Source organism: Theobroma cacao, chromosome 10 (genome assembly GCF_000208745.1).
Source record: "Theobroma cacao cultivar B97-61/B2 chromosome 10, Criollo_cocoa_genome_V2, whole genome shotgun sequence".
NCBI lineage: Eukaryota > Viridiplantae > Streptophyta > Magnoliopsida > Malvales > Malvaceae > Theobroma > Theobroma cacao.
In genome coordinates, this window is record NC_030859.1 from 20,706,631 (window position 1) to 20,733,646 (window position 27,016).

Sequence of the window (27,016 nt, forward strand, 5' to 3'; positions counted from 1 at the left end):
AGAAAAACAAATAAATAGTTTTAAGACGAGGCAAAAAAATTGGTGCAATTTTAAATTTGATCTCAGTATGTAGACATCTCAATTTGTCTGAGTGTAGTAAATTTTAGAAGATAAATAAAAAATATGAAAATTAAGAAAATATAAAAAAGAGGGAGAGATAAATATGAAAGGATAAGATATGTTTGCACCAATCTTACTTCTAGATTAAGCCTAAAAAAGATTAAGTTAGATTGAATCGAAACTCAAAAACTAATTCAAATAGAAATACAACAAATTGGCTATAAATATAGCCAAGCCATGGATCAAAATAAGGAGAGAAAAAAAGAAAAGAAAAAGAGAGATCGAAAAAAGAAAAATAGTGTTTGTGTTTCTTGAGTTTTTTTGGTTTTTGGGTTTCGATTTTTTTAGATCTAGGAAGATCCATTTAATTTCTAAAGAAACTATTCCGATTAAAGGGACAAGAGCATTGAGAGGATTTTTTTTTGAGAAAGTTTGGTAAAATTCAGTCATTGGTGAATGGTAGCCAACAATGGTGGACGATGATTGACACAGTGGCTAGTGACTGGAATTTGAAAAAAGAAGAGGTTTTTTTTCTTTTAGAGGGGAAAGCTCTCACTTAGAGAGAGAAAAAGAAGTAGGAAATAAAGAGAAAGAGGGAAAATGGAGCTTTTATACCGCAAGCCAAACGGCATAGTTTTGCTTCAACTAGAAGGAGGAGGTTTTGTGGGCTGAATTTCACTAGTTTGTCCCACTCTTGTTATTTTGGCCCACTTCAATTTATTGTTGTTGCAACAAACTTCATAACCTTTAAAAAAAATCATAAGTGGTTTCTCAAGAATTTTTAGGTTAGAGAATTTTCTAAATTTTACCATAAGATTTTGAAAATTTTGAAAAAGTTTCAATACAAAGGATTTACATAAGTGTTTAAATAAAATAAAAAGATAAAATTATATAATTAAATAAATAATTTCTCCAATGATGAAATCTCAAGAAAATAAAAAATGATTTCTTGAAAATTTCTAGATGAGAAAATTTTCCAAATTTTACCATAAGTGTTTGGGGATTTTCAACATAAAAAATTTTTATTTATTTACGTAAAAAGAAAACTAATAAAAGAAAGTAGCAAGGAAAATAGGGAAAGGAATTAAATATTGTACTAGATTAAGTAAGGCTTAAAAACATGTAATTAATAGGGTACTAATTAAATGGGTGTTGTGAGGGTGCTAATATTTTCCTCATACGTAAACAAACTTCCTTTTGAACCCAAATTTGTTTCGTAGACCAAACCTGTTCTTCATAATGAACCTAAGTCAAGTCTAAGACCTCATTAGAAATATAAATTCACTTAAGTAATCAATCACACATAACAAAAAAGATTTATGCTAGAACTCATCACACTATGACACTGTATTTTATCAAAATGTTGAATTTAATCCATATACTTTAATTCATATAAATCAAATTCTTATATTTTCAAAATTTGTTAATGTCAGTCAAATCATTAACACAATCAAATTTTTTCATTTAAAGTTCTGACGTGACGCATACGTGATTAATTATTAGTGTTGACGTGAAATTTTGGAAGATTTTAATGGCCAAATTTTGAATGATCAAATTGTTTAATTTAGCCCCTATAATCTATCAAAATGTTAAATTTAATCGCTCTATTATAATTTTTATAAATCAAGTCCAACTTTTAAAATTTGTTAACCAATCAATCAAGCTTTTTCCGTTAAAGTTGTTGATGTGGATAACCCCTAACATGACATGACATTGATGAATGCTTACGTAGAATTTCTACACACAAATAGGACCACATATAGTAATAACCAAATAAAAATCCAAAAAAGTTAATAACAGTTTTTATACTGCTCGAATTTATTTTACAATACTCAGCAAATTAAAACTTGTGTTTGGTGAGACTTTGCCACTGCAAATAACCAATGTAAACCTGATAAATCAAGTCAAACATTACAAAGATTCATCAATGTAGGACAGCTTGGTATCACAATGCGTAAAGTCATACAAGCGAACAAACTGTAACTCAAGTTCGTACAGTCAACTTCAACCGATTCAAAACGAGTTTGTTCCGCCAACACAGTTGTTCTCAATGGACAATCAGACATTTAGGTATGCTTCTATTTTTTGAGATGAACAAACAATACTAGACAATGGGTCAAAGAAATCATTTAAAATGACTGGTTGGAGAATCTCACAGCTTGCTATATTGCAATTGCTAAAGAGGAGACTACTGCTTTGTGGCACCTTGACATACATTTAATCTGTCACAATCATCGATTTGCATTGCCGAAGTGGGAAGCTGGACGGGAAGATTCCCCGTTAGTTTCCTACACCCAATCATTAGGAGTTTGCCAAGGGACGGGAATCCTCGTTCATTTGTGAAAGGTAACCATTGCTCCCAATTTTCCATATTCTCGAACCATAACATTTCCAGGGATTTAAAGGCCACGACACCACTACCGTAGAATTCGAAACCAACGATTTTTACTCCAGCCAGGTGGTGTATGGTGAGTTCTTTGAGAGAGGGTAGTTGCCCAAGTGGTGGCAGTGAGTTGCATTTTTGGCAATTATCAAGAGTTAGGCTCTTCATTTTGGAGAATGAAGCATTCCCTAACCATTTTGGTAAACTCATACCAAAGTACTTTCGAATCTCGAGCCTCTCCAAATTCTCGCCAGGCATTAGCTTGTCAAGTACATTAGCTACATGCTTCGCACTACGATTCTGAGGATCATCCCCTCCACTCTGTCCATTACGGTTCTGAGGATTATCCATTGGATTCTGTGTAGTACCATTATGAGGACTGAGTGCTGCAATCTCTGCATCACGGCAATGAGGATCATCTGCTGCACTCTGTGCATTACCATTAGGAGGATCATCCACCGCATTCTGTGCATTATCATTGTCATGAGGATCCTTGGCTACATTCTCTATACTTCCGTTATGAGGATTATATGCTGCAATTTGTGCATTGCCATCACGCGGATCACCATCCCATTCCAAAATTAACTCACGAAGGTATTTCTTATCCTTTAGATTGGCCTTTTCTGCATCTGCTGTTTGAGAGACATTCTGTAGCTGTAAAATGGAAAGAGCGCCATGAAGACGAAGATCCTTTAGCGCACTAACAGTTGACCCACTATTGTCGCCCACAACAAAATTAGTCAACAGCAGAAGACGTTTCAAATTACCCAACTTTGGAGGCATTTGCAGGATAGGCGTCCCCTTGATATCAAGATGCTTCAATTTGGTAAGATTCTCCATGTATGTTGGCAAACAAGTGAGGTGAGGATGTTGGGAAATTGCGGAATTGTCTCTAAAGAATTGCCCAAGATCTAATCCAATCAATAGAATAAAGAAAGGAAGAAATCAAGCACACCCACAAGAATACAAGAATTTACGTGGTTCGGTCTTTTGATGACCTACGTCCACGGGCACAACAACAGAGAAAAATTCACTAAAAGAAAAATCAGGAGATTACAAGAACAGTCTCAAACTCATAACCCTTATCCCACGTACACCTAAATCACTCTCTCTAAATCTAGGTGATAATTATTCTTTAACCCATAGGGTCCTTTTATAGTATCAAATACAATAACCTTATCCTAATTTAATTAGGAATCTTATCCTAATAGAATTAGAAATTGTTATTCTAATCTAACTAGATTTAAAGACTATTTATAAGGTATACTAATTTAATTAGAATTAAACAATCCTAATTAAATCACAATTCAAGACTATCCTAACAAATCTCCACCTTAGGCTTGAACTCACCAAGCTCCACCTTACGAACCAATCTCTGTCGACACCGCCACTACCCCAATAGGCCTCAAGCACTACGAACACCGATCAAGTCCAAGCAATGCTCGAACTTTATCCCAGAAAATGACTTAGTTAGCATATCTGCCGGATTTTCATCTGTAGCTATTTTCTTTTCTACAATCTCACCTTTAGAAATAATCTTTCGAACGAAGTTACACTTGACTTGGGTGTGTTTGGTTCTCTCATGAAACATCTGATTTTTAGTCAAATGTATAGCACTTTGACTATCACAAAACATAACTGTTTGTGTTTGTTCAAAACCAAGATCACTAACCAAGCCTTTAAGCCACAAAGCCCCCTTCACTGCCTCGGTCACAGCCATATATTCAGCTTCAGTTGTAGACAAAGCAAAGGTTGATTGAAGAACTGCTTTCCAACTGATTGCAGATCCTGAGAAAGTGAACACATATCCCGTTTGAGATCTTCTACTATCTAGGTCACCAGCAAAATCTGATTTGGAGAAGCCAACCACATTACGACTAATGTTTGCACCTCCTTCACACACTAAGCCAACTTCAATAGTAACTTTAGGTGTTTTCACAAGCTCCCATGTTCGATCCCAGTGTAGAGACTCAATCTTCTTAGAAGACTCGACATATATAATTTTCTCATGATAAAAGTAAGGCTCATCAACCTCTACTTCCACAAATAAAACATAAGAATCAAAATCCCCATCAATACAAGTAATGCTTCGTTGAGATACCAATTCTTGTACCTCTTGCAATTCTTTCTGGATTTCACTATCATCTCGCACTGTCACAAGAGCATTGATTTCAAGCTCCACCTGTTTGCCAACTTCTTGGTCTGATGTGTTTGCAATTCTAGACTTTATCCCACAAAGTAATGCAGACTTGTAAAAGGTAACATCCCGACTCACCATAAACTTGGGAAACTTACAATCAGTACACCACAACCAATAACCCTTCACCCCATATGCATAGCCTAGGAATATGCACTCTGTCGCCCTCAACTCAAGTTTACCATCACTCATATGAACATGAACAGGACAACCAAATATTTTCAATATAAAATAATCAGCGGGCTTACCAGACCAAACTTCCTTGGGAGTCTTAAATTCAATTGCAGTTGATGGAGACCGATTTACCAAGTAACAAGCCTTGTTGATAGCTTCTGTCCAAAATACTTTGGTTAGGCCAACATTTGAGAACACGTATTTTGCTCTCTCCAAAAGTGTTTTCTTCATCAATTCTACAATATCGTTTTGATATGGTGTTTTGTCGACAGTGCGATGTCTAACGATTTTCTCATTCTTGTAGAATAGACCAAACTCACATTTGCAAAATTTCAAACCTTTGTTTGTTCGAAAGCTCTCGATCCTTTTCTTAGTCTGCTTCTCGATCAATACCTTCCAATGCAAAAAGGTGGTTAACACTTCACTCATAGCCTTTAGAAGATACGTCCACACCTTTCTTGAAAAATCATCAATAAAGATCCACATGTATAATGATCCACCTTTTGATACCACCGGAGAAGGATCCCACAAATCTAAATAGATGTAGTTTACTGTACCCCTGGTTTGATGAGTTTTAGTGCTAAATTTCACTCTATGTTGCTCACAGAAATCTAGCTTTCCACTCTTTTGACCACACAGCAAACTATGCTTACTTAGTTTTCTAATCCCTCTCTCGCTCATATGACCAAATCTCATATTCCATAAACGTGTTACATCATCTTCAGGATCATTAGATGAGACCACAGAAACAGTTTCAATGACCGTGTTTCCCACTAGACAATAAAGGTCACCGGATAACTTGCCCTTCATGATAGTTAAGGCTCCTTTAGATACATTCAAGACACCATCTTGGCCACTATATTTGTAGCCCTTCTTATCTAACAAACTCAAGGATATTAAATTCTTTTTCATGTCAGGGACATGTTTTACCTCAAGTGTTCTTACCATACCATCAAACATCTTGATTCTAATTGTGCCAATTCCAACAACTGAGAGAGAGAAATCATCTCCTAATTGTACAGTGCCCATATTAACAGATTGATAAGTTGTAAACCAATCACGCCTAGGACATATATGAAAGCAACAAGCCGAATCCAAGATCCATGTATCCATCAGGTTACAATTAGTAATTGCAAGAACATTATCAGTTTCCTCAAAAGTATCAAAGTCATCTCCAACCACGTTTGCAGTATTCTCAGACTTATTAAACTTTTCATCATCCTTGAATTTGATACAGTCTTGACGAAAATGCCCTTTCTGACCACAATTCCAGCAAGTTTTCCCTTTTGCTCTAGATTTACCTTTTCTGTCTAAGCCTTTCTCTTTACCTCTACCTCTATTTACAACCAAACCTTCTGCTTGATTTTCATTCCGAATACCACCAACTTTCTTCTTTAATTCCTTGGAATTTAAAGATGCCCTTACATCCTCGAAAGTGAGAGTGTCTCGGCCGTAAAGCATAGTATCCACGAAATTTTCATACGATGGAGGCAAAGAACATAAAAGAATTAGGGCTAGGTCCTCATCCTCAATTTTAACATCGATATTCTTTAAATCAAGAATAACTCTATTAAATTCATCAATGTGGGTATTAACGGACGTACCTTCACTCATCTTGAGAGTATACAATCGTTGCTTCATATAAAGCCGATTCGTCAGGGACTTGGTCATATAAATACTTTCGAGTTTAAACCACACTGCAGCAGCAGATTCTTCATCCGTGACTTCTCTTAGCACCTCATCAGACAAAGCAAGGAGAATAGCACTATGTGCTTTTTCCATAAGGTCATCTTTCTCACCATCAGATAAATTCGAGGGAAGATGCTCTTTTCCCTTCAGTGCCTTCAACAGTCCTTGTTGCACTAGCAATGCGCGCATCTTAACACGCCACAGGCTGAAATCGTTTCTTCCATTAAACTTTTCAATCTCATACTTGGTCGACGAAGTTGCCATAGCGAGATTCAGATTGATCCAAGACCTTGAAGCTCTGATACCAGTTTGTTGGGAAATTGCGGAATTGTCTCTAAAGAATTGCCCAAGATCTAACCCAATCAATAGAATAAAGAAAGAAAGAAATCAAGCACACCCACAAGAACACAAGAATTTACGTGGTTCGGTCTTTTGATGACCTACGTCCACGGGCAAAACAACAGAGAAAAATTCACTAAAAGAAAAATCAGGAGATTACAAGAACAGTCTCAAACTCATACCCCTTATCCCACGTACACCTAAATCACTCTCTCTAAATATAGGTGATAATTATTCTTTAACCCCATAGGATCATTCTATAGTGCCAAATACAAAAATCTTATCCTAATATAATTAGAAAATGTTGTTATAGTCTAACTAGATTTAAAAACTATCTCAAAAAAGGTATATTAGTTTAATTAGAATTAAACAATCATAATCAAACTACAATTCAAGACTATCCTAACAGAGGACAACGTGACAAATTACAGCGTCTGCAAGTTATATAAAGAACATACTCCTTCAGGCAAAAAATGAATTTTAGTGCCAGAAAGGTCCAAGTAGCCGAGTTCTTTTAAGTTGCCAATTGAATCAAGCAACTCCAAGATAGGTGTTCCACTGATGTCAAGATGCTCTAATTTGGTAAGATTCCACAGGTTTGCTGGCAACAGAGTGAGACGATGACAACCTGACAACTTCAGTGTCTCCAAGTTATGCAAACAGCCTACTCTTTCAGGCAAACATCGAAGAGCAGCGCCAGAAAGGTCCAAGTAGCGTAGCTGTTTTACGTTGCAAACTGAATCAGGGAACTTAGTGATATTGTAAGATGACAATGACAATACCCGTAGGCAACTGGGCGCTGGAAACAATTTGTTGAAGACTCCAGAATCGAAAGGAGTCTTCCCATCACCTGGTGATCTGAGCGGAAGGAAGGTCCGCAAAAACTTATTTTTTCCATAGAAGGCCTCAAATTTATAAGGCTTGTCACTTGGCTTCAATATGCATGACAAATGGCGAACCCTTGCAGGGTTTTGGGGAGGGCTACCATTCTCAAACCTGAAGCAAAATTCTCCTGCTGTATATTGAGCTAGATCGTTGACAAGGTCATGCATTATGAAACGTGATTCATCATGACTTTGTTGAAAAATTGACCTAGATAACAGTTCATGAAAGTACTGCTCGCCTACTTCCTCCGTTCTTCTTCTACTGTTTGGCTGCTGCACTAGGCCTTCAGCTATCCACATTCGAACCAAATCCCTTCTCTCAAATTTGTGGCCCTTAGGAAATAGGGAACAATATGCAAAGCAGCGCTTTAGATGAGAAGGAAGATAGTGATAACTCAATCTTAAGGCAGGTAAAATGTCACTCTTGTGAGCAGGTAGATCCCATATTCTACTATTCAGTACATTGTCCCACTCCTGAGCTTCTACTTGTGAATGCAGCAGACTCCCGAGTGTTTTAATAGCCAAAGGCAAGCCTCTGCATTTTTCCACAATTTTCTCACCAATGCCTTTCAGGGTAGAATCTTCATTCGGGTTTTTATTTCCAAATGCATGCTTTGAAAATAATGCCCAGCAATCTCCTTTAGATAACCTCTTCAAATCATGAACAAGCGCATTACGCATCGTGGATGAAACAGTTTGGCTACGTGTAGTTACAATGATCTTACTTCCAGGGACACCAACTTGTAAGGGTCTAAGCAGTAGATCCCATGCTCTATAACTCTCATTCCAAACATTGTCCAAGACAAGTAGAAATTTTCTGCCCATCAATGTCCTCTCCAATGTAACTTGAAGCACGTTTAAGTCATTAATATCAGAACTCGACAATGTGGCAGACTCATAAATTGTTTTCGTGACCTTGAAAACATCAAATTCTTCCGAGACATACACCCATGCTCTCAAGTTAAAATAGTTCTTCACCCTGTCATCATTGTACAAAAACTGAGCAAGGGTGGTCTTTCCGATCCCACCCATTCCTACAATTGTAATCACAGGTATCTTCTGCCCATTCAATCCATCAGACAACAAAATATCAAGAATATGCTTTTTATCATTGTTTCTGAGGCATACTTCAGATTCATCGACCAGGGAAGTTGTGGGTAATCTTGGGATTGATTTCCCTCCTTGGTCTTCTTTCAAATTAAGGATGTCTTTTTCCTCAGCAATTAGTTGCAGTTTTAGAACAATTTTGTCAAGGCGAGTATTAAAGTCTTTTACCTGCTCCTCCTGAACCTGATCTTCAATTGCCATCGCATCCAGTAGATCCTCAGCATCGTAGGCAGCGTCTTTAAGCTTGTCCACCCACTTTTTCACAGAAGGGTTCAGAATTTGCTTCTCCTCGGCATCACCAAAAACTTTCTCCACCGTTAGCAGTAATATCTCCATTTTCTGCAAGAGATCGTCTCTCAACTTCGTACCCCGGAAGAGGCTGATCATCGGCTTGAGGGCCTGCACAGTAGCCAATCTGTCAAACAGTACATTCAGAGTGGACGAGAGAAATGCCCCTCCCACGGCCAATACCACAGCTTCTGTAACCATTTTCTCCTCTTGAGCTAGAAGGATTGAACCAGGAAAAACTAGATTGGAGGAAGACTTGAGAGTGAAGAGTAACTTCTGTGGATATTTCCTTGTTAATTGTGGCGTTGCCTTGACTAAGGTTGACTTGGTTTGCTTTGTTAGCAATTTCTTCTCAGTTTTAGAAGAATTCGCGAGAGACACGTTCTACCATACCATTGAATCCAACTAAAAAGGGGGAAAGGTAAAAGCTGTCAGTTGATCCGGTAATTGTAGATTGTTGATTTTAGCTACTAATTTATTCTCTTCAAGAATTGGTTTACAGTTTAGAACTTTATAGAGAATAATAAGAATTACTAGAATGAATGAAGTACTATTTTATACAGAATAATTGAAATAAGTGAAGCACTATTTTATGCAAAATAATTAGAGCAAGTAGAGTACAATTTTATACAGAATAATTAATACAAGTAGAACAACTATTTCGTACAGAATAATCAATTCGCATGGATAACAGTGAAAATAACCTAAAATAAGTAGTAAGGTTCACAAGTTACTTTTATTTCTAAAAAGTTTGTCTTGGTGGCTCAAATATGGGGTAATTAAGAGGTCTTCCTCTTAATCTTTTCTTAGAGTACAAGTTTTTTCTTCTCTTACCATGTTCTTTTGTACTTGTTTATGTACACTTTTTTTTCTTGTACTTGTTCATGTATACTTTTTTCTCTTAACTTGTTATCCTATAGCTTTTCATATATACCTCTTTTTTAATACCTTCTATTCGAAAACAAATCTTATTACACCTAATTACTTTGATTGTCATATAATGAGTTTCTAACTGTTACTCATTATATGTAATAAAATCACCATTTCAATATCCATATAATGGGTTACTGTACTGATTTCTCACATTAAAACCCTTCATAATAATATCACTTATTATGCGCATTAAAGCCTATTTTTGAATAATCATCACTTCTAACACTATGTATAAAATGTTCACAATTCATTTGAGGGATTTCACTTTTTTAGTGCTTCTCTCTAACTTTCTCTAATTCTCTTCTTATTTTCTTCCACCTCCCATGATATTTAGTACTTTAAGAACTGCTCCAATCTTCTTTTTCATCGCTTTCCGTATATCTTTTTTACTTATTTGTAACGCTTCCTCTCCCTATCATAAGAACTGACCGTTTACATTAATAAATTTGTAAAATAAAATCAAAAGTTAAAAACAAAAAACTAATCCGCAATATATTTTTTTAAACACTGGTAGTTTTACTGCTCTAAGATGTGTCTCAATAGAGACTTACAGAGAGAAGGTCGCATTGCGACTGGCAGAATACGAAAAAGTTCCCAAGGTAGGGACGGGCAGCAATTAAGGGAGTCCTGATGTGTTAATAATCATAACAACCATAAAGTCACAATCAACCATCTAGCGTCAAGACACAGCGGATCATTTGTTCTTGTTACAACAATTTAAAAGCAAAACACATCAAACCAAGAAAGTCATGAATTGAGAAAGACAGAAGCTAGATGGCTTCACCCCTGCTCGAGTCCGTGAAGTAGGCACTAAAATTATTTGTTCTTGTAACTCCCACTTTAGCTAATCCATCTGCCACAGTGTTTGCCTCACGTAGGATGTGTTTGAATGAGATTCCAGTGCAGCTTTGTGAATAAGCTTCAATGGCATTGGAGATGGCTTTCATGCCCCATGGGACCTTGCCATTGTCTTTTGTCAAAATATTAACATATATTATTAGATGAAAAATATAATTCCATACAAATGAATAAAATGTTAAGGTAAAAGAAAAAATTAATTTTTTTCAAATATTACGGTAAACATGTAAGAATAAAAATAAAAATACATCTCTTTTGATGTAAGATAAATAAAATGTATTATTAAGATATGATAATTATAACTGTAATAAAGAATAAGAACAAACATAACCTCATAATAGTTTAACGTAAATAAGTAAAATTTTAACATAATTAATTAGTTGAAATTAACATTTCTAAAATCTTAATGTAAATGTTTATAAAAATGATATAAAAACATAAACGCAAATTAGAAAAGATTAATATTTAGTTTTTCTTTTTTAAAAGAGTTTAAAGTAATTTGTTTTCCTCAAAAAGTAGTTATCAAGTATTTTTAAATGAAAAGCATAATTCCACACAAATGAATTAAATGTTAATGTAACAAAAAAAAAACCCTTCTGAAAATATTAATGTAAATTTATAAAAATAAAGATAAAAATATGTAATATTTAATATAAAATGAGTAAAAAGTATCATAATCAAGTTAAAATTTAAGTTATGATAATTATGACTGTAACATAGAGTAAGAATATAAGCATAAATTTATAATAATTAAACGAAAATCAGTAAGATGCCAACATAAGTTAAAACTATATAACTTTCCTAAAATCTTAACAAAAATATGTAAAAATAATTGTTAAGAAAAATATTGGACTCAATGAGTTATATGCTCCATTGAGATCTCGGCTGGTGTTGATGAAGCCTTTTCCTACTCTTGATGAGGCCTACAAACCTTGTCCTTAGAGAAGAAACTCAGAGATCAATCCTTTATAGACAGCCTTTTCATGAGGCATCGGCTATGGCTAGTTTAACAGGTGGAAGGAAGAAAGAGAAATCTAATCTGGTTTGTTCATATTGTGGTAAATCTGGTCATGTCAGGGATAAGTGCTACACACTTTTTGGTTTCCCATCGAATTTTAAGTTTACAAAGGGAAAGAACAAATAAGAAAAATGCAAGAACAATTTTCAATGTCAATAATACCGTGGCAACCTTGCAACCAGATCAGTGTGAAGAAGTTTCAAATGCTAGTTCAAACATGTCTCTAATAAGAAATCAATATAAGAAACTCATGGTCCTCCTCAACAAGCAAGGAAATGCTTCAATTGATAATCCACCCTCAAACAACTCCAATAACAACCTTGGTATGGATTCTTACCAACATAATCCTTCAATTATTAATTTGGCACTCGCTAGTATGATATCCAATTCATTTTGTTCACAAACTAGACTATCTGCTGAGCCTGCATTCAAGTTTGACTGTCATACTTGGATAATTGATTCTGGTGCTATTAATCATATAGCATGTTTTAAAATCTTTCATATCATCAAGGATAATTAAGAATGTTTATGTTCAAATGCCTGATTATAGAAAAGCAATTGTATCTCATATAGGCACTATTTGGATAGTCTCTATGCATGTTTTATTTTGGATATTGGCTATATATATTTTTTTATCTATATATGGTTCTATTTTTTTCATCTCAATACTAATCACTTTCAAGTATTTCCTTGTTGTCTTATTTGATTATAATTCTATATATATGCTTAAATTTCATATCATTTTGGTACTTTAACAATTGAAACATGATTTTGAAATGACATTTTTCTTTGATATTACAAAAAGGGGAAGAAGTATTGAGCAAGTTTGCACATGTTATTTTGGTTTTTAACTTGGACTTAAATGAAGTCTAGAACTTTGACATTGCATTTAAATGAAATTTTGATCCAAAATTCAATTTCCAAACTTAGCATAAAGTGAGGGGGAGTTTTTCAAAATCAATCCTGGAAAAATCAACAAAGTTTCAACTTAAAAATTTAAGGGGAGTTTTCAAAAGGTTTTTAACAAATTTTGCTCATTGATTTTGTCATATAAAAAAATATAAGATTGTCAGCTTTAACAATTGATCTTATATTTTAAAATGACTTAAACGAATGATCAAAATTGCAAAAACAAATTCTTAAAATTCATCCAAAGTCCCCATGAACCTTCAAGAAAAATGGCCAAGTGTTTGGACATGCTTTAATGCTAAAAAAGCTCAAAATCATGCAGTTTAAGTCAAGAGTATCAATATCTCACTATGTAAACCATTCTATCTAAAAAGTATCAATATCTAAAGGTAAAGAATTGATACCTCATTCATGTCATGCATAAAAGTATCGATACTTTTGTTGGACATGTCAAAGATTAAGTGTCAACTTCAAAAATATCAATACCCAAAGGAAGAGTATTGATACATTTCAGACAGACAGTATTTTGTCTTGAAAGTATCGATACCCTGACAAAAAGTATCTATAATCAGCTATCTGAAGAAGCCACAGGAAAGTGCTGACCTTATTGCTTTTCTGGAGAAATCAACTGCCTGATGCTTCTGCTTTTGTAATTAGCCACAAATAAATCGAATGAAATTCAGGAAAAGAAAAAAGAGTCTTTGCAAAGGCAACATCGTCCTTCCAAGATGCCAAGGAATTCTTTCCTTTTGGTATAAGATACCATCGGATAAAGTGACCTCCACTCACCACTTTGTCTTTGATACTCCTACTATTCTTTATGCTGGTGTTATCTTTTGTTTTATTTTCTAGGCTTTTTCTCGGATACCCACTAATATTTATCGATTGTCCCTTTCGTCAATGGAAAATACAAACTAGTATTAGTCCATTGCTTTATTCTTTTTAATGATAAAGCAATTCCTTAGAAATTTTCAACAATTAATGTTCCCTAGACAAAGAAAAAGGAAAACAAAAGAGGAATAAAGCATAAAAAAAAGTAGACTATCAAATTAAGACAAAGGCCTGCTTTTGAAATTAATTCTTATACCTTTTTAAAGTTAATTTAATAACAATTAATTATAGTGTTAAAGTTTTATCTTGAATATAAATGATGTGTCATTTTAATAATGCTATGGTTTGATGAGAATAATTCACTTTTTGACCATGTGGCACACTGTACATTAATCTCAAAAAGTGTATGTTTTTTTAAATAAATAATAATCAATTTTTTAGCATAATTAAGAAAGTGATAACGAAATTAATTAATACAACTGAAAAATCGTTTCTCATGATGAGGTCGGATTACTTTCGAAGCAATTGCATTGTTCAAAAGGCTTCATCGAAACCAAAGTAATTCTTTTTCTGTGGTACGGCACAAAATATTATCACGTTTCAGGAATGTATAAGTGTAATGAATTCAAAAGTCGCCCATCTAGTTTACGCTTCTTACACTTTTGTCTCTTTTATTTGTTTCATCTAATGTGATAAAAATATTATTATTGGATCATCGAAGAGTGACATTTACTAATAGTAATTTATGATAAGTCAACTTAGTTACATATAACTTGTACAATTTCTAGTATATCACTAAGTGTTTATGAACTTCATTTCTTGAAATTATTAAAGAGCGTATCTCTTGGAGTGGTTTAATCATAATTAAAAATTTTTGATTGATAATGGTAAATGTATAAATTTTGCTTTAAATGAATTCATTAGATGAAATTCGATTTTATTTAAAATTGAAAACTTTTTACAGAATTAAATTATTTAAGTTTTGGATATCTTAAATGCTCGTGAGAGTTGCATGATTGTGTCGTGCATGTGTAGTGTGATGTGATGATCGCAAACTTGGGTTAACCATGTGAGATTATAAATCAAGGAAAGGCTTCAAAGTTCCAAGGTAATGTCACTTTCTTCGATTTAAAATTTTATTTGTTCTCAATGATTATTTAATAAACGTTAAAAAAGTTATAAATGATAAATTTTGAAAAGATAATAAAATCAGTCTGTATCTATCTACTTTTGTTTTGCTGACAAATGAGACATATTTTCGTATAATCCATCACATCTTGCCGCATACGAGGCTAATAGTAACCCTGTTTCAGTAGTGCAACGATCCATTACCAACCAGGATGTCCTGCTCAAGGAGTGTCGTGACATTCCCGCATTAATTTTTGCCAAAGCTTTTCCACGCTTCGAACATATATGCGTGGTTCCTTCATTAGTAGAAGTCCATTTTTCACACAAAAGTATTTCGACCTTCCACTCTCTAGGAACTTCCTAATGGCCACTGCTTGAGGATTTTGATGCAAATTTTTCTTAATAAAATTATGGATATCTGTGGTCACTTTACTAGTTGTCATTGGTGTGATCACCCTTAGAGCTACGAATTCGGCCTTCCTACTGAGGGCGTCTACCACATGGTTCGCTTTTGTAGCTTTGTGCTCAAAGGAGAAATCAAACTTGACTAAGAACTTTTGTCATCTTGTTTGCTTAGTTGTAAGTTTTGGCTGTGTGAGGAAATGACTTAGTTGTATTGTTGGTCTTAACCATGAATTGCGATCCTAGCAAGATATGTCGTCAGGCTCGTAAACAGTGAATCATTGCTAGTAGTTCTTTCTCCTGTGTCATGTATCTCCTCTCAATTTCATTCAACTTTCGACTTTTGAATGCAATCGAATGTCCTTCTTGTAGCAACACTTCTCCAAGGGCAAAGTTTGATGCATCCGTTTGTACCTCGAAGGGCTTTGTAATATCGGAGAGTGATAAAACAGGATCCATCATTATTGTGTCCTTCAAACCTTCGAAGGCTTCTTGACACTATGGTGTCCAACTCCACTTCTGCTCCTTTTTTGGTAATTTTGTTAGTTCTATGTTTTGTACTGACGAGATCATTTCACTAAACATTTATTGACGTATAATGAGATTAATCAAAACTTTTACAAGATTTTTTAACACCAAAACAATATAGAAGAAAATATTGAAAATCATTTCATTGAGCATTTATTGATGTATAATACTTAAATACTTTTTTTACTTCAAAAATTAAAACTTAAATTAATAATAATAAATAAGTTCCAAGTCCTAATTGTTAATATTAAATAATCATATATATTAGTTATATTATTTATTTATTTAATCACGAGGTAAAGGAAAGCTTGCAAGCATAATCTTAACTCAATTCGACACCACACTCAAGTCCAATTACATTGGACAGGGGCTCGGCTTTACTTCGAAGGCTCTTCCGTTATATTATTTATTTATTTAATCACAAGGTAAAGGAAAGCTTCCAAGCATAATCTTAACTCAATTCGACGCGACACTCAAGTCCAATTACATTGGACAGGGGCTCGGCCTTACTTCGACGGCTCTCCCCCTTTAATTCTTTCAAAGCCTGATTGTATCCCACGTTACTCAAGTCCAATTTCATTGGACATGGGCTCCTCCTACACAAGAAAGGAAAATAATATTTTCCTCAATTTTTTTTAACTATTGAGAAATATATTTGGAGAAACAATGCATGTCACTGCCTGCTACGAGATTCCACCATTTTCATCATTATCAAACCATTAAAGCATAGAGAAACATTAGCAATTAAGATTCATTGGTATCTAGCATAATCTTTCTAGGCATTGGTCACCTTCTCTTGCTTGCTGTCACTCTTCTCATAGTAATGGTAAGCTGTTGCACCAAATAGCACTCAGTATTAAAGACCTGACAATTCGTGTTTATATTATCGTAATTGTGTCATGTAACATAAAGTATTAACCGTTCTTTCATGGCTTTGCAAATGTTCTTCCTTTCATGGTTATTTTGAATGACAAGAAAGGAGCTACGACACAGTGACAGCAGTTGTGACAATGTTCATTTAAACTCGTATTGTTCTTTGTTTCTGGTGCTCTTGTTGTCTGCATCGGCTTCAAGGCCACTCTCTACCTTCTGCTATGTGAAGATCTCTTCAATTTACTAACTTATGTTAAAAGTGTTGGGTTTTTTAATTCAAATATCCGATAACTTAAATGGTCTTAATTTTAAGATTTCATAATATTAATGGAATAAGTGTTATAGTTTTAATGGGAATGTGATGACTGCCTATTATTTGAAACTTTCCTAATTTGGAGAGAGCATTGTCTCTTTGGTGGAAGAGTTCTGCTCATTTAAAGGAAAAAGATATGGGTCCCCAGCCTAGGCAATTTTAGAAAATAAACACCTTGTTACCATCGCTGAAAACTACTATTGGGTTAGAAGACTTGGAAAAAGAAAAGCTTGCAGCTTGAAGAACTTGAAAAGGAAAAAGCTAGGAACTCAAAAAGAAGAGACATTGATATTTGCTATGGTTGGAGATTAGTGTCATGATCCTAATGAGTATTTGGTAGGTTATTTATCATGATTGTTCGTATTTAAAACTCTTATTTTATAATGATGGAAAGTTCCAATCTTGACATAATGTCAAATATTGACTATCAAATCCTTTTCGTTAGCAAAAAAAACATTATGTTAATTAATATTTTTCAAAATTATTAATTTCTACTTCCACTATGCCTTATTAATTTTATATGGGTATGTATGTGTGTATGTATGTATATATTTATGTGTTTGAGAATTTAAACATACCAGAGCTAGAATAATCTCTGCCTAACATATTTGAGATGTGATACTAATTATATATTTATAATTTTTTTATATATTTCTAAAATAATATTTTAAAAATTATTTAGAGAAATAATGAACTAGATGCTTTGTTGGTTTAGAAGTAGGTGTGCAGAATAGATAAAACTTGGTAAAAAAGCAATGACATGCAAGTGAAATTTATATGATAGCTTGTATATATATTAGACTTGATATGAAAAAATTTGAAGGTTGGAGACGGTTCACTTATTTTTTCTAACTCTCCTCCCCCACCATGAGAGAGTTGGATAACGGTTGGGGGTTGAAACTGAATGAGGGGACCATCATATTAGTTTAAATTCTTTATTTATTATCTATATTGCATAGATGGGCCAGAATAAGCAATATTGGACATAGTCTTTTAGTTATTAGTCTAGGCCAGAATAAACAATATTGGACTTTGTCTTTTTATGTTATTAGTCTAGTCTAAAATAAACAATATTGAACATTGTCTTTTCATGTTATTAGTTTAGGTTACAATAAACAATATTGGGCTTAGTTATTTTTGCTATTAGTTTGAGCCAGAATAAACAATATTGAGCTCAGTATATTTATACTAATTAATTTGAGCTAGAATAAATAATATTGGGCTTAGTTTATTTATGAAATTTGTCTGGGCTTATAAACTATTAAGTTGAATGGGCTATAACGTATCTAAAATTTTGGACTAATAAAATTAGAAAAGGTAAACTCATTTAAATGAAACTAATTTTTGGATCTAATTGTGTTTTCTAGATCTAATTAGTTTGACTATTTTAGTCATGGAAGGAGTTTATTTAGTCTAAATTGAGCCCATTTGATTTTTGATCAAGATATTATTATCTATATAATAAATTAATTAATATCTAATTTGTGTTATACTTATTTTTATATATCTTGATTATTATTGTGATGCCATATAATAGTATACATTTGAATAATTGAGATTAACCACAATATCTTAATTCTGATAAGATTTACATTAAGTAAATTTACAATATTTTATTTTGATGACATCAACTTTGAATGACATCAATTTTCTAAATAAACATATTATATAATTATTTTTACTCCATAGACATATTATTCTATTTTTATGGTTAATTAGGATGAAATTGAAGTTATTTTTATTTCCTTAATTAGCCCACAGGTATTGGGAAATATTAATAATTTTTAGTTTCATAATAAAAGATAATGAATCATTATGTGTTAGAATCTTTGTCCATGGGTAAATTTTGATGACATGTTGATTCATGTATATTTTTTGTTTGTCTTACATCAATAAGTCTATCTTTATGGTTGATGGTTTGTGCCTCATTTATTATTAAGTAAGCATGTTTATTTATTTATCTGCAGTTAATCAAACTTTTATGATTTCTAATGATAAAGTTCCCTACTTGATTGGTGACAACTATAAAGGGTGAAAAGGGAGTGTTATTCTCCATTTAGGAGGCTTGGACCTTAACTATACTCTTCTTAAAGATAAGCTGATTATATCTACGAGTATTAGTACTCCAACTAAGATAGCATTGTATGAACAGTGGGAACGATCAAATCGTTTGAGTATGATGTTTATCAAATCTCACATTATGACTAGTATTCGTGGGTCGATACTTGATTGTAAGAATGTCAAGGAATTGATTATTGGTTCCAAATAACTGTGTTAAAGGGGGGTGAATAGCATTTTTTGGCTCTTACAAAGCTTGACTTCTAATCGGGGACAAATTGAAGATCAATGATGAGAAATTTGATACAAGATGAAGGAATGATTTAAGAAAGAATGAAAATGAAAAATAAAACAGAGTAGATAATACAGAAAGATTTATAGTGGTTCGGTCAAAGACTTATATCCACTACCTTGATTGTTCAATTAAGGATTTTTCAAACCAAATCACTATGAACAGTGAAATTCCCAAGCTTCCACCCAGCTTTTACAATGGCTTTTCATAGGCTCAGCCACAACCTTTAACAATAGTTTTTCCCGAGATCAACCAAAACCCAAAACTAACTTTTCTAGGCTGAGTTAGAACCTATACAATCAATCAAGCAACCCAAGCTTAATCAATCCCTTAGAGTGTCTTGCACACTCTAAGTATTCAAGGAGAAAAGAAATAAAGATGTCCTTATGATCACTAACCTGATCTGAATGGTACAAGTTGAAGTGCTTAACTCAATTACAAGGATTGGAGTGAAGGGTAGAAAGTATACAGAGAATTTTTGCTATGTTTGAGCTCTTTTTGATCTTGGAAGCCTTGAATATGTTTCATAGCCGTTGGGAGTGCCTTAAATACTTGGAAAATCAATTCTGATGGATGTTTGATAGATTTTGATCATTGAAACAGTTTAGAGTTGGTTTTAGCTGTTAATCTATCTTATAGTGCTCAAAGTCAAATTTTCAAACAGAGAGCATTAAGTCGTTTCTGTCTTCCGATCTCAGTTTCTAGCAATGAGCTCTTAGTTGACTAACATCTCTTAGTCGATTAAGTCGTCTTTGCCTCTGAACCAGCCATCTTCATTTTTGAGTTTTAGTTGACTAACTCCTTTGATTATCTTACCAAGTGGCTTATGTTTTGTGATTCAATTGTAGCTCCTCATTCTTATGCGTTTTGATATTCCCCTTTTTAGTGATTAATTTATTATTGGCATACATTTTCCATCCTGCACACTCAAGTAGCATAGTTAGACATAAATGAGTGGGAATGTTTTATTATCATAAAAAACTAATGGAGTCAATAATCTCCTCCTTTTTGATGATGACAAAACATTCCTTAATTAACAGCACAGTGTCTATTAGTTCCTTTTTGTTCTGCACAAAATGAAAATTTTCTCCCCTTCAGTGTGGGCTTCCCCTTAATGTATGCATGATTTTATTAGTCAATTCTACAAGTTTTTATCTATTTCTTAATGAAAATGATAGGTATAGATTCAACCATTTGACAAAATATTTTTATATAGCCTTATAAAACAATCATCTATAGGTGACAGAATATCAATCACTGTCATCTGCAAATCATATCCATTCCAAAAACAAATGCGATTAACCATCCAACATAAATATCACATATCATAAAAGCATAATCGACATTCATATTCATTCACAAACAAATTCCATTCACAATTCAACAGGAATATCATGAAAGCAAGTTATCAGTAAACAAAATAACATAAGCATCCAATTAACAAAATAACATAAACAGCTTATCAGTATCCAATTTTCAGCAAAATAACATCCCAATCATCATAGTCAGATTTAGATTCCTAAATTACTCTATCTCCCCTAAGCTTTCTATTTTCCTTATCTCCCCTAAACTTTCTATTTTTTCTCCCTTTTTGTCATCAGTAAAATAGGGGTGATGCACTGGCTTAAGAGGAATTAGAGGGGGTAGACTCATTAGTTCCAAAGTGGACATTGAGGGATTCAAAAGATGGCATAGGTGATGATCTTTGTGGTGAGCAGTCAGGGGAAGATTTGTCTGAAATTTAGAATGGATCTTGAGCAGAAGACTTGATTGAGGGTTTGCCTCTATCAGCTAGTTTGGAAGACTTCTTCCTCTTGAGGAATTTTGGCTTTGTTGTCATGGTTTTCTTGCCTTTACTAGTAGGTTTGGATTTAGCTTTTGTGGAAGCAGCTGCTTACCCTTGTTCTGTATCAGTAGGTCCACTTTCTCTGATAATGTGAACCGACTCAAGAGAAGCCTTTGTAGATACTGACTTTTGAGCCTTGTTCTTTGCTACTTCTCTTTCTGCTTGTTCTTCTCTGACCATTTGGTGAAAGACATCCATTATTGAAACTTCCTCAGAGTTAGAAGGAAATGGTTTTTTTCGTTGTGGTTCATCATTTTGTGGAGAGTCACCATTAAGAGATCCTATCACTTTAGTACCTTTATTGGATTCTTTTTGCTTTTCAAGTTCAGGGGTAGGTGATCTCTTTGCTGGACCAGATTCTGGTTCATCTCCTTTAGCTGGGAAAATAGGGCTTTCAGCAGCTTGTCCTGCCGGTGCTGGACTTGGTGTTACAAAAGTGTCTTCAGCTGCAGGACCAAAAGGTGATTTTCCTTTTTCTTTCATCACATTTTCTAGCTCTTTCAATTTATCTTCAATTTTCTATATTCTTGCTGACTGGTCAATGAGCTTCTCATTAATTCTCATTAGCAAATTCAAAATCATTTCATTTGAGATAAAGAAGGAAGTAGCCTCTGTCTGAGCAGAGATGGAATGCTCATCCCTTGGAGTAACCTTGGGGGTTTTAACAAACTTTTCTCCTTTTAGTTTGTATCCCATCTTTGGTAAACTTCCTAGATAGATTGCTTGGTCCCTACTCTTAACTTGGTCATTCTCATATCTCGAGCACCATATCCCCTTTTTCTTCACCAATGAGATGATTATGTTCACATAGGGCAGATTCACCTTCTCAACTTGACATGTTCCTCTCATCCTTTCTATCATGAATCTACCTAAGTTGAGGGGAGTAGCATTAAAGGCATGCTTCATCAGCCACATATCTTGAAGGCTTACGTAGTTGAAGCTACCGCTTCTTCCATGAATTGCTGTGGTAATGAAATAATGTAGGATCCTACTCTGAGGGCTTTCAATGAAACTGGCATAACTTTTGGATGAATATCTTTCCTTTTTCCTTGTGATTATTTCCCACAAAGATGAGGGATCATAATCTTCAAGGATTTCATATTCTCCCTTTTCACAGTTAACCTTAAGTAGACTGCTCAAATCTGTGGCAGTGACCATAAACTCCTTTCCATTTTTCAGACAATTATCAACAAAATCCTCAAGATCTTGAGGTTCATTTTCATCTAATGCAATGCTAGCATAGAATTCCTTCACAAGGCTAGCACTATAAGTTTTGTTCTTAAAAATGCTCAACTTTTTCAATTTTATCTCTTCAAAATAATTCGATAAACCCTTTTTAATTTCTAGAACCTCATTGAAGCTATCCCGGTCAATTTACTTCCTGCATGAAATGGGTGCATTCTCTATTTCCCTAAACCTATCCTCATAAGTGTTATTTCTAAATTTTGAGGATAGAGGAGTACCTTTCTGATGGATTTTTCTTTTTCCTTCTTTTTCTCTGATTTTTGTTCTTTCTCTCTCTGTTTCTTCCCAATTTTCTCTATCATCGAAGCTGACTCATCTTTCTTTCTCTTCTTTTGAATCTTGGTTGGTGGACTTCCTTCCATGGGTCATTTTCCTTTCTTCTTTTCTAGAATATTACTGGGTAATGTGGATTTGGCCATCGATTTTGAGTGGTATTAGACTTAAGGTATTGAGAGTTTGAGAGGTAAGCGTTTCAATTTTGAGAGGAGTGGCTTCAGATGGGAGAGAATGGAGTGAAAAGGAGTTTAGAGAAGTTATTTTTCCTTTGGAAACCATTAGACTCCCCTTTTTAAATGTTGTCAGTTACCCTATTTCAAAATTCAAAAATTTACCTCTCTTTTTATTTTTAGTTTAGCGATTTTTCTTTTTTTTTTTCACCCGATATACCTGTCCTTTTTTCCTTAAATCTTATCAGTTTTATTTCAGTCTCTTAACTAACTAAGTGTTGCTTTTATCCGACTAAGTCTATTAACAAAAATATACAAAATGCTTTTAGTTGGTTAAGCGATACACTTAATCAACTAAGTGCCTACTGTCTTATGATTGAAAAGCTCAGAAATTTTCCTAAAGCTCCTGTACATTAATCATTCCTAGATTTCTCTTAATCTCACAGAATCTTTTTTCATTTAGGAGCTTGGTGAATATATTAGCTAATTATTGCAAGGTGTTAACAAACTCAATTTTAATGTCTCCTTTAATCACGTGGTCTCTAATAAAGTGATGTCTAATTTCAATATCTTTGGTCTTAGAGTGCTGAATCGGATTCTTTGAAATATTGATGGCACTCATGTTATCACACAATATTGGTACATTATGCATGGTTACTCCAAAGTCTTTTAATTGTTGTTTGATCCATAAAATTTAAGCACAACAACTACCTAAAGAGATGTACTCAGCTTCAGCTGTTGAAAGTGTAACAGAGTTTTGTTTCTTACTTGACCAAGATACTAGTATGTTTCTTAGATGCTGACAAGTGCTACTAGTACTTTTTTCATCTGTTTTACTTCCTGCAAAGTCAGCATCAAAATATCCAATGAGATCAAAATATGATCCTTTTGGATACCATAGTCCTAGACTTTGTGTGTCTAATAGGTACTTAAAGATTCTTTTTATTACAGTTAAGTGTGACTTTTTAGGTTGTGATTGAAACCATGCACACAAACATACACTAAATTGCATATTAGGCCTGCTAGCAGTTAAGTGAAGCAACGATCCAATCATACCTCTATAAAGCTTTTGATCAATACTTTTTCCTTTTTCATCTTTATCAAGCCTTGTAGAAGGACTCATTGAAGTGTGGATTGACTTCAACTTCATTATATCAAACTTTTTTAGCATGTCTTGAGTATATCGTTGTTGATTGATGAATATACCATCCTTACATTGTTTGATTTGAAGACCAAGAAAGAATTTCAGTTCACCCATCATGCTCATTTCGAATTCACCCTGTATTTCTTTAGCGAATTTCTTGCACAAAACTTCATTAGTAGCACTAAATACAATATCATCCACATATATTTGAACAACAATTAAATCATTCAAGTATTTCTTAATGAATAGTTTTGTGTCTATACTTCCTCTAACATACCTTTTTTCAACTAAAAACTTTGAAAGCCTTTCATGCCAAGCTCTAAGAGCTTGTTTCAATCCATATAAGGCCTTATGCAGTTTGAAAACATAATCAGGCTTTTCAAAATCCTCAAATCCGGGGGGTTGTTTGACATAGACTTCTTCTTGAATGGTACCATTTAAAATGCACTTTTTACATCCATTTGGAATAATTTCAAGTTGATGAAACATGCAAATGCAAGCAATAATCTTATGGCTTCTATCCTAGCAACAAGAGCAAATGTTTCATCATAGTTAGTGCCTTTTTCTTGGTTATATCCTTGAGCCACTAACCTAGCTTTGTTTCTAATAACATTACCTTGCTCATCTACCTTATTTCTAAACACCCATTTTGTGCCAACAATTGGGTGATTGAATGGCCTGGAAACTAGTGTCTGTACTTGATTTCTTTCAAATTGTTCTAGTTCTTCTTGCATGGCCAATATCTAGCTTTCTTCTTTTTTTGCCTCTTCAAAGCTTTTAGGCTCAATTTGTGAGATAAAAGCTAAGAATTCACATGTTTCTCTAATTCCTCTCCTGGTTTTGACTCCTTGAGAAATGTCACCTATGATTTGCCTTTGTGGATGATCCCTGATATACTTCCAACTCTTTGAAAGATCATGGTGTTGATTCTCAGTTCTTTGCAAAGTTTCTAAGGATGGAGATTCTGCTTCTCTTCCGAGGGAGTTTTCTCCCTAGGCTCATTTCTTTCATTTGTCTTTCAAAGTCCTCTACATCATTTTCATCAGCAAGAACTTCATTTTGCAAGGCATTAGATTCATCAAAAAGTATATGGATAGATTCTTCAACTGTTAAAGTCTTTTTGTTAAAAACTCTATAAGCTTTTGAGTTCAATGCATATCCTAAGAATATTACTTTATCACTCTTAGCATCAAACTTTCCAAGAGAATGTTTCCATTATTCAATACAAAGCATTTATAGCCAAAGCTTCTAAAGTGAGAGATGTTTGGTTTTCTACCTTTGTACAGTTCATATGAGGTTTTTGATATCATGGCCCTTATTGAGACCCTATTGAGAATATAGGCTGCTGTGTTGATAGCTTCTGCCCAAAAATACTTTGGTAGGTTGTTTTCATAAAGCATAGTTCGAGCCATTTCTTTTAAAGTTTGGTTCTTCCTCTCAACAACCCCATTTTGTTGAGGTGTTATGGGTGCAGAATAACTATAATCTAATCTTTTTTCATTACAAAAGTTTTCAAAATCATCTCCTTCAAATTCACCTCTATGATCACTTCTAATGCTAACAATTACAAGTCTTTTTTCATTTTGAACTTTCTTACAATGATTTGCAAATACAGGTAATGCGTTGTTTTTGTGAGCAAGGAAGTAGACCCAAGTGTACCTAGAGTTGTCATCAACTATCACAAAGCCATATGATTTACCTCCTAAGCTAGTTGTGTTGATTGGACCAAATAAATCAATATGCAACAATTCAAGAGGTCTAGAGGTTGAAACAATCTTCTTGGATTTGAAGGATGTTCTAACTTGTTTACCTAGTTGACAAGCATCACAAATTTGATCACTCTCAAATTTAAGTTTAGGCAATCTAATAACAAGATTTTTTTCTCATCAATTTTAAGATGGTATGCATGCTTGCATGTCCAAGTCTTTTATGCCATAACCAGCTATCATTTTTATCATTTGCCAAAAGACATGTTTCACAATTTAATTCAAGATCTTCGAGAAATATGACATACATGTTTTTTATTCTTTTTCCTATGAATGAAATTTTGTTGGTACTTATATCAATGACTTCACATTTGTTTGAATCAAAACATACCTTAAACCTTTTGTCACATAGTTGACTGATGCTTAAGAGATTGTGCTTTAATCCTTTAACAAACAACACATGACTAATTTGAGCATGAGAGTTCTTACCAACAATTCCTATACCATAAATTTTACCTTTTGAATCATCTCCGAATGACACCGTACCTCCATTTTTCTTGTCCAGCTGAGCAAACAACATTTCATTTCTAGTCATATGTCTCGAGTAGCCGCTATCCATGTACCATGGTTGCTTTTGCTTTAATTGTGCTTTTTGACATATGTCTTCTTGGTTTGGCTCAGCCTGCAAGATAAATTTTCATTTCTTCTTAATAGGTACCCATACGTTGATGGGTCTTTGAAGGTTAGTTGCAACATAGGATCCTTTTGGAACCCAAATCATTTTTGTTTTCTGTGTGCTTCGTCTTCTATAGTAGTTATAAGATAAATGACCAAGTTTATCACAAACATAATATCTAGAAGAGAAATCATTAGCATTTCTTTTGAAATTTGTGTTGTTTCTTGCTGATTCTTTTTTCAAACTCTTAAGAGTAGTATTTTCATCAATTACTTTTTGTAAAGCTTCAATTATGTTATCTAATTCAATTTTTAGAACTTCAAAATCTGTTTTTGAATGTTCTAATTCAGTTTGAAGATAACTTCTTTGCTCAAAAATAGAGTTGAAATCATGTCTTATCTTTTGCAAATCAATCTCAAGACATGCAGTTTTCCTTTTCAAATTTTTATATTTTTATGCTAGTTTTTCAAACTCATCGTAAAGACATTCATACTCTTTTTGTAGTTCATCAATTGAGATATTACAAAGAGCAGAAAATACCTTGGATTCATCATTTTTGGCCATCAAACATAAGTTTGCTCTTTTTTCCACTTTCTCTTCTTCAACATCAGAACTTGAAACATCACTATCAGACCACATTGCAGCCACAGTAGCCTTTTTTGATTGTTTAGTTTTCTTGGGAGTTTCTT

At 33.8% G+C, this 27,016-nt stretch overlaps 1 protein-coding gene across 1 annotated transcript; it reads right to left on the reverse strand.

Annotated features, from left to right (window-relative positions):
- LOC108663793 (putative disease resistance RPP13-like protein 1) lies at window positions 3,251-9,537 on the reverse strand. The gene is made up of 2 exons (XM_018129156.1): window positions 7,254-9,537; window positions 3,251-3,309 (listed from the first exon to the last, which is right to left on the reverse strand). Exon 1 carries the CDS (start codon window positions 9,320-9,322, stop codon window positions 7,268-7,270), a length of 2,055 nt encoding a protein of 684 aa, XP_017984645.1. The 5' UTR covers window positions 9,323-9,537; the 3' UTR covers window positions 3,251-3,309; window positions 7,254-7,267.

Coding starts and splice junctions, on each gene's coding strand:
- LOC108663793 (XM_018129156.1), bottom strand. CDS start 9,322: ATGGTTACAGAAGCTGTGGTATTGGCCGTGGGAGGGGCATTTCTCTCG.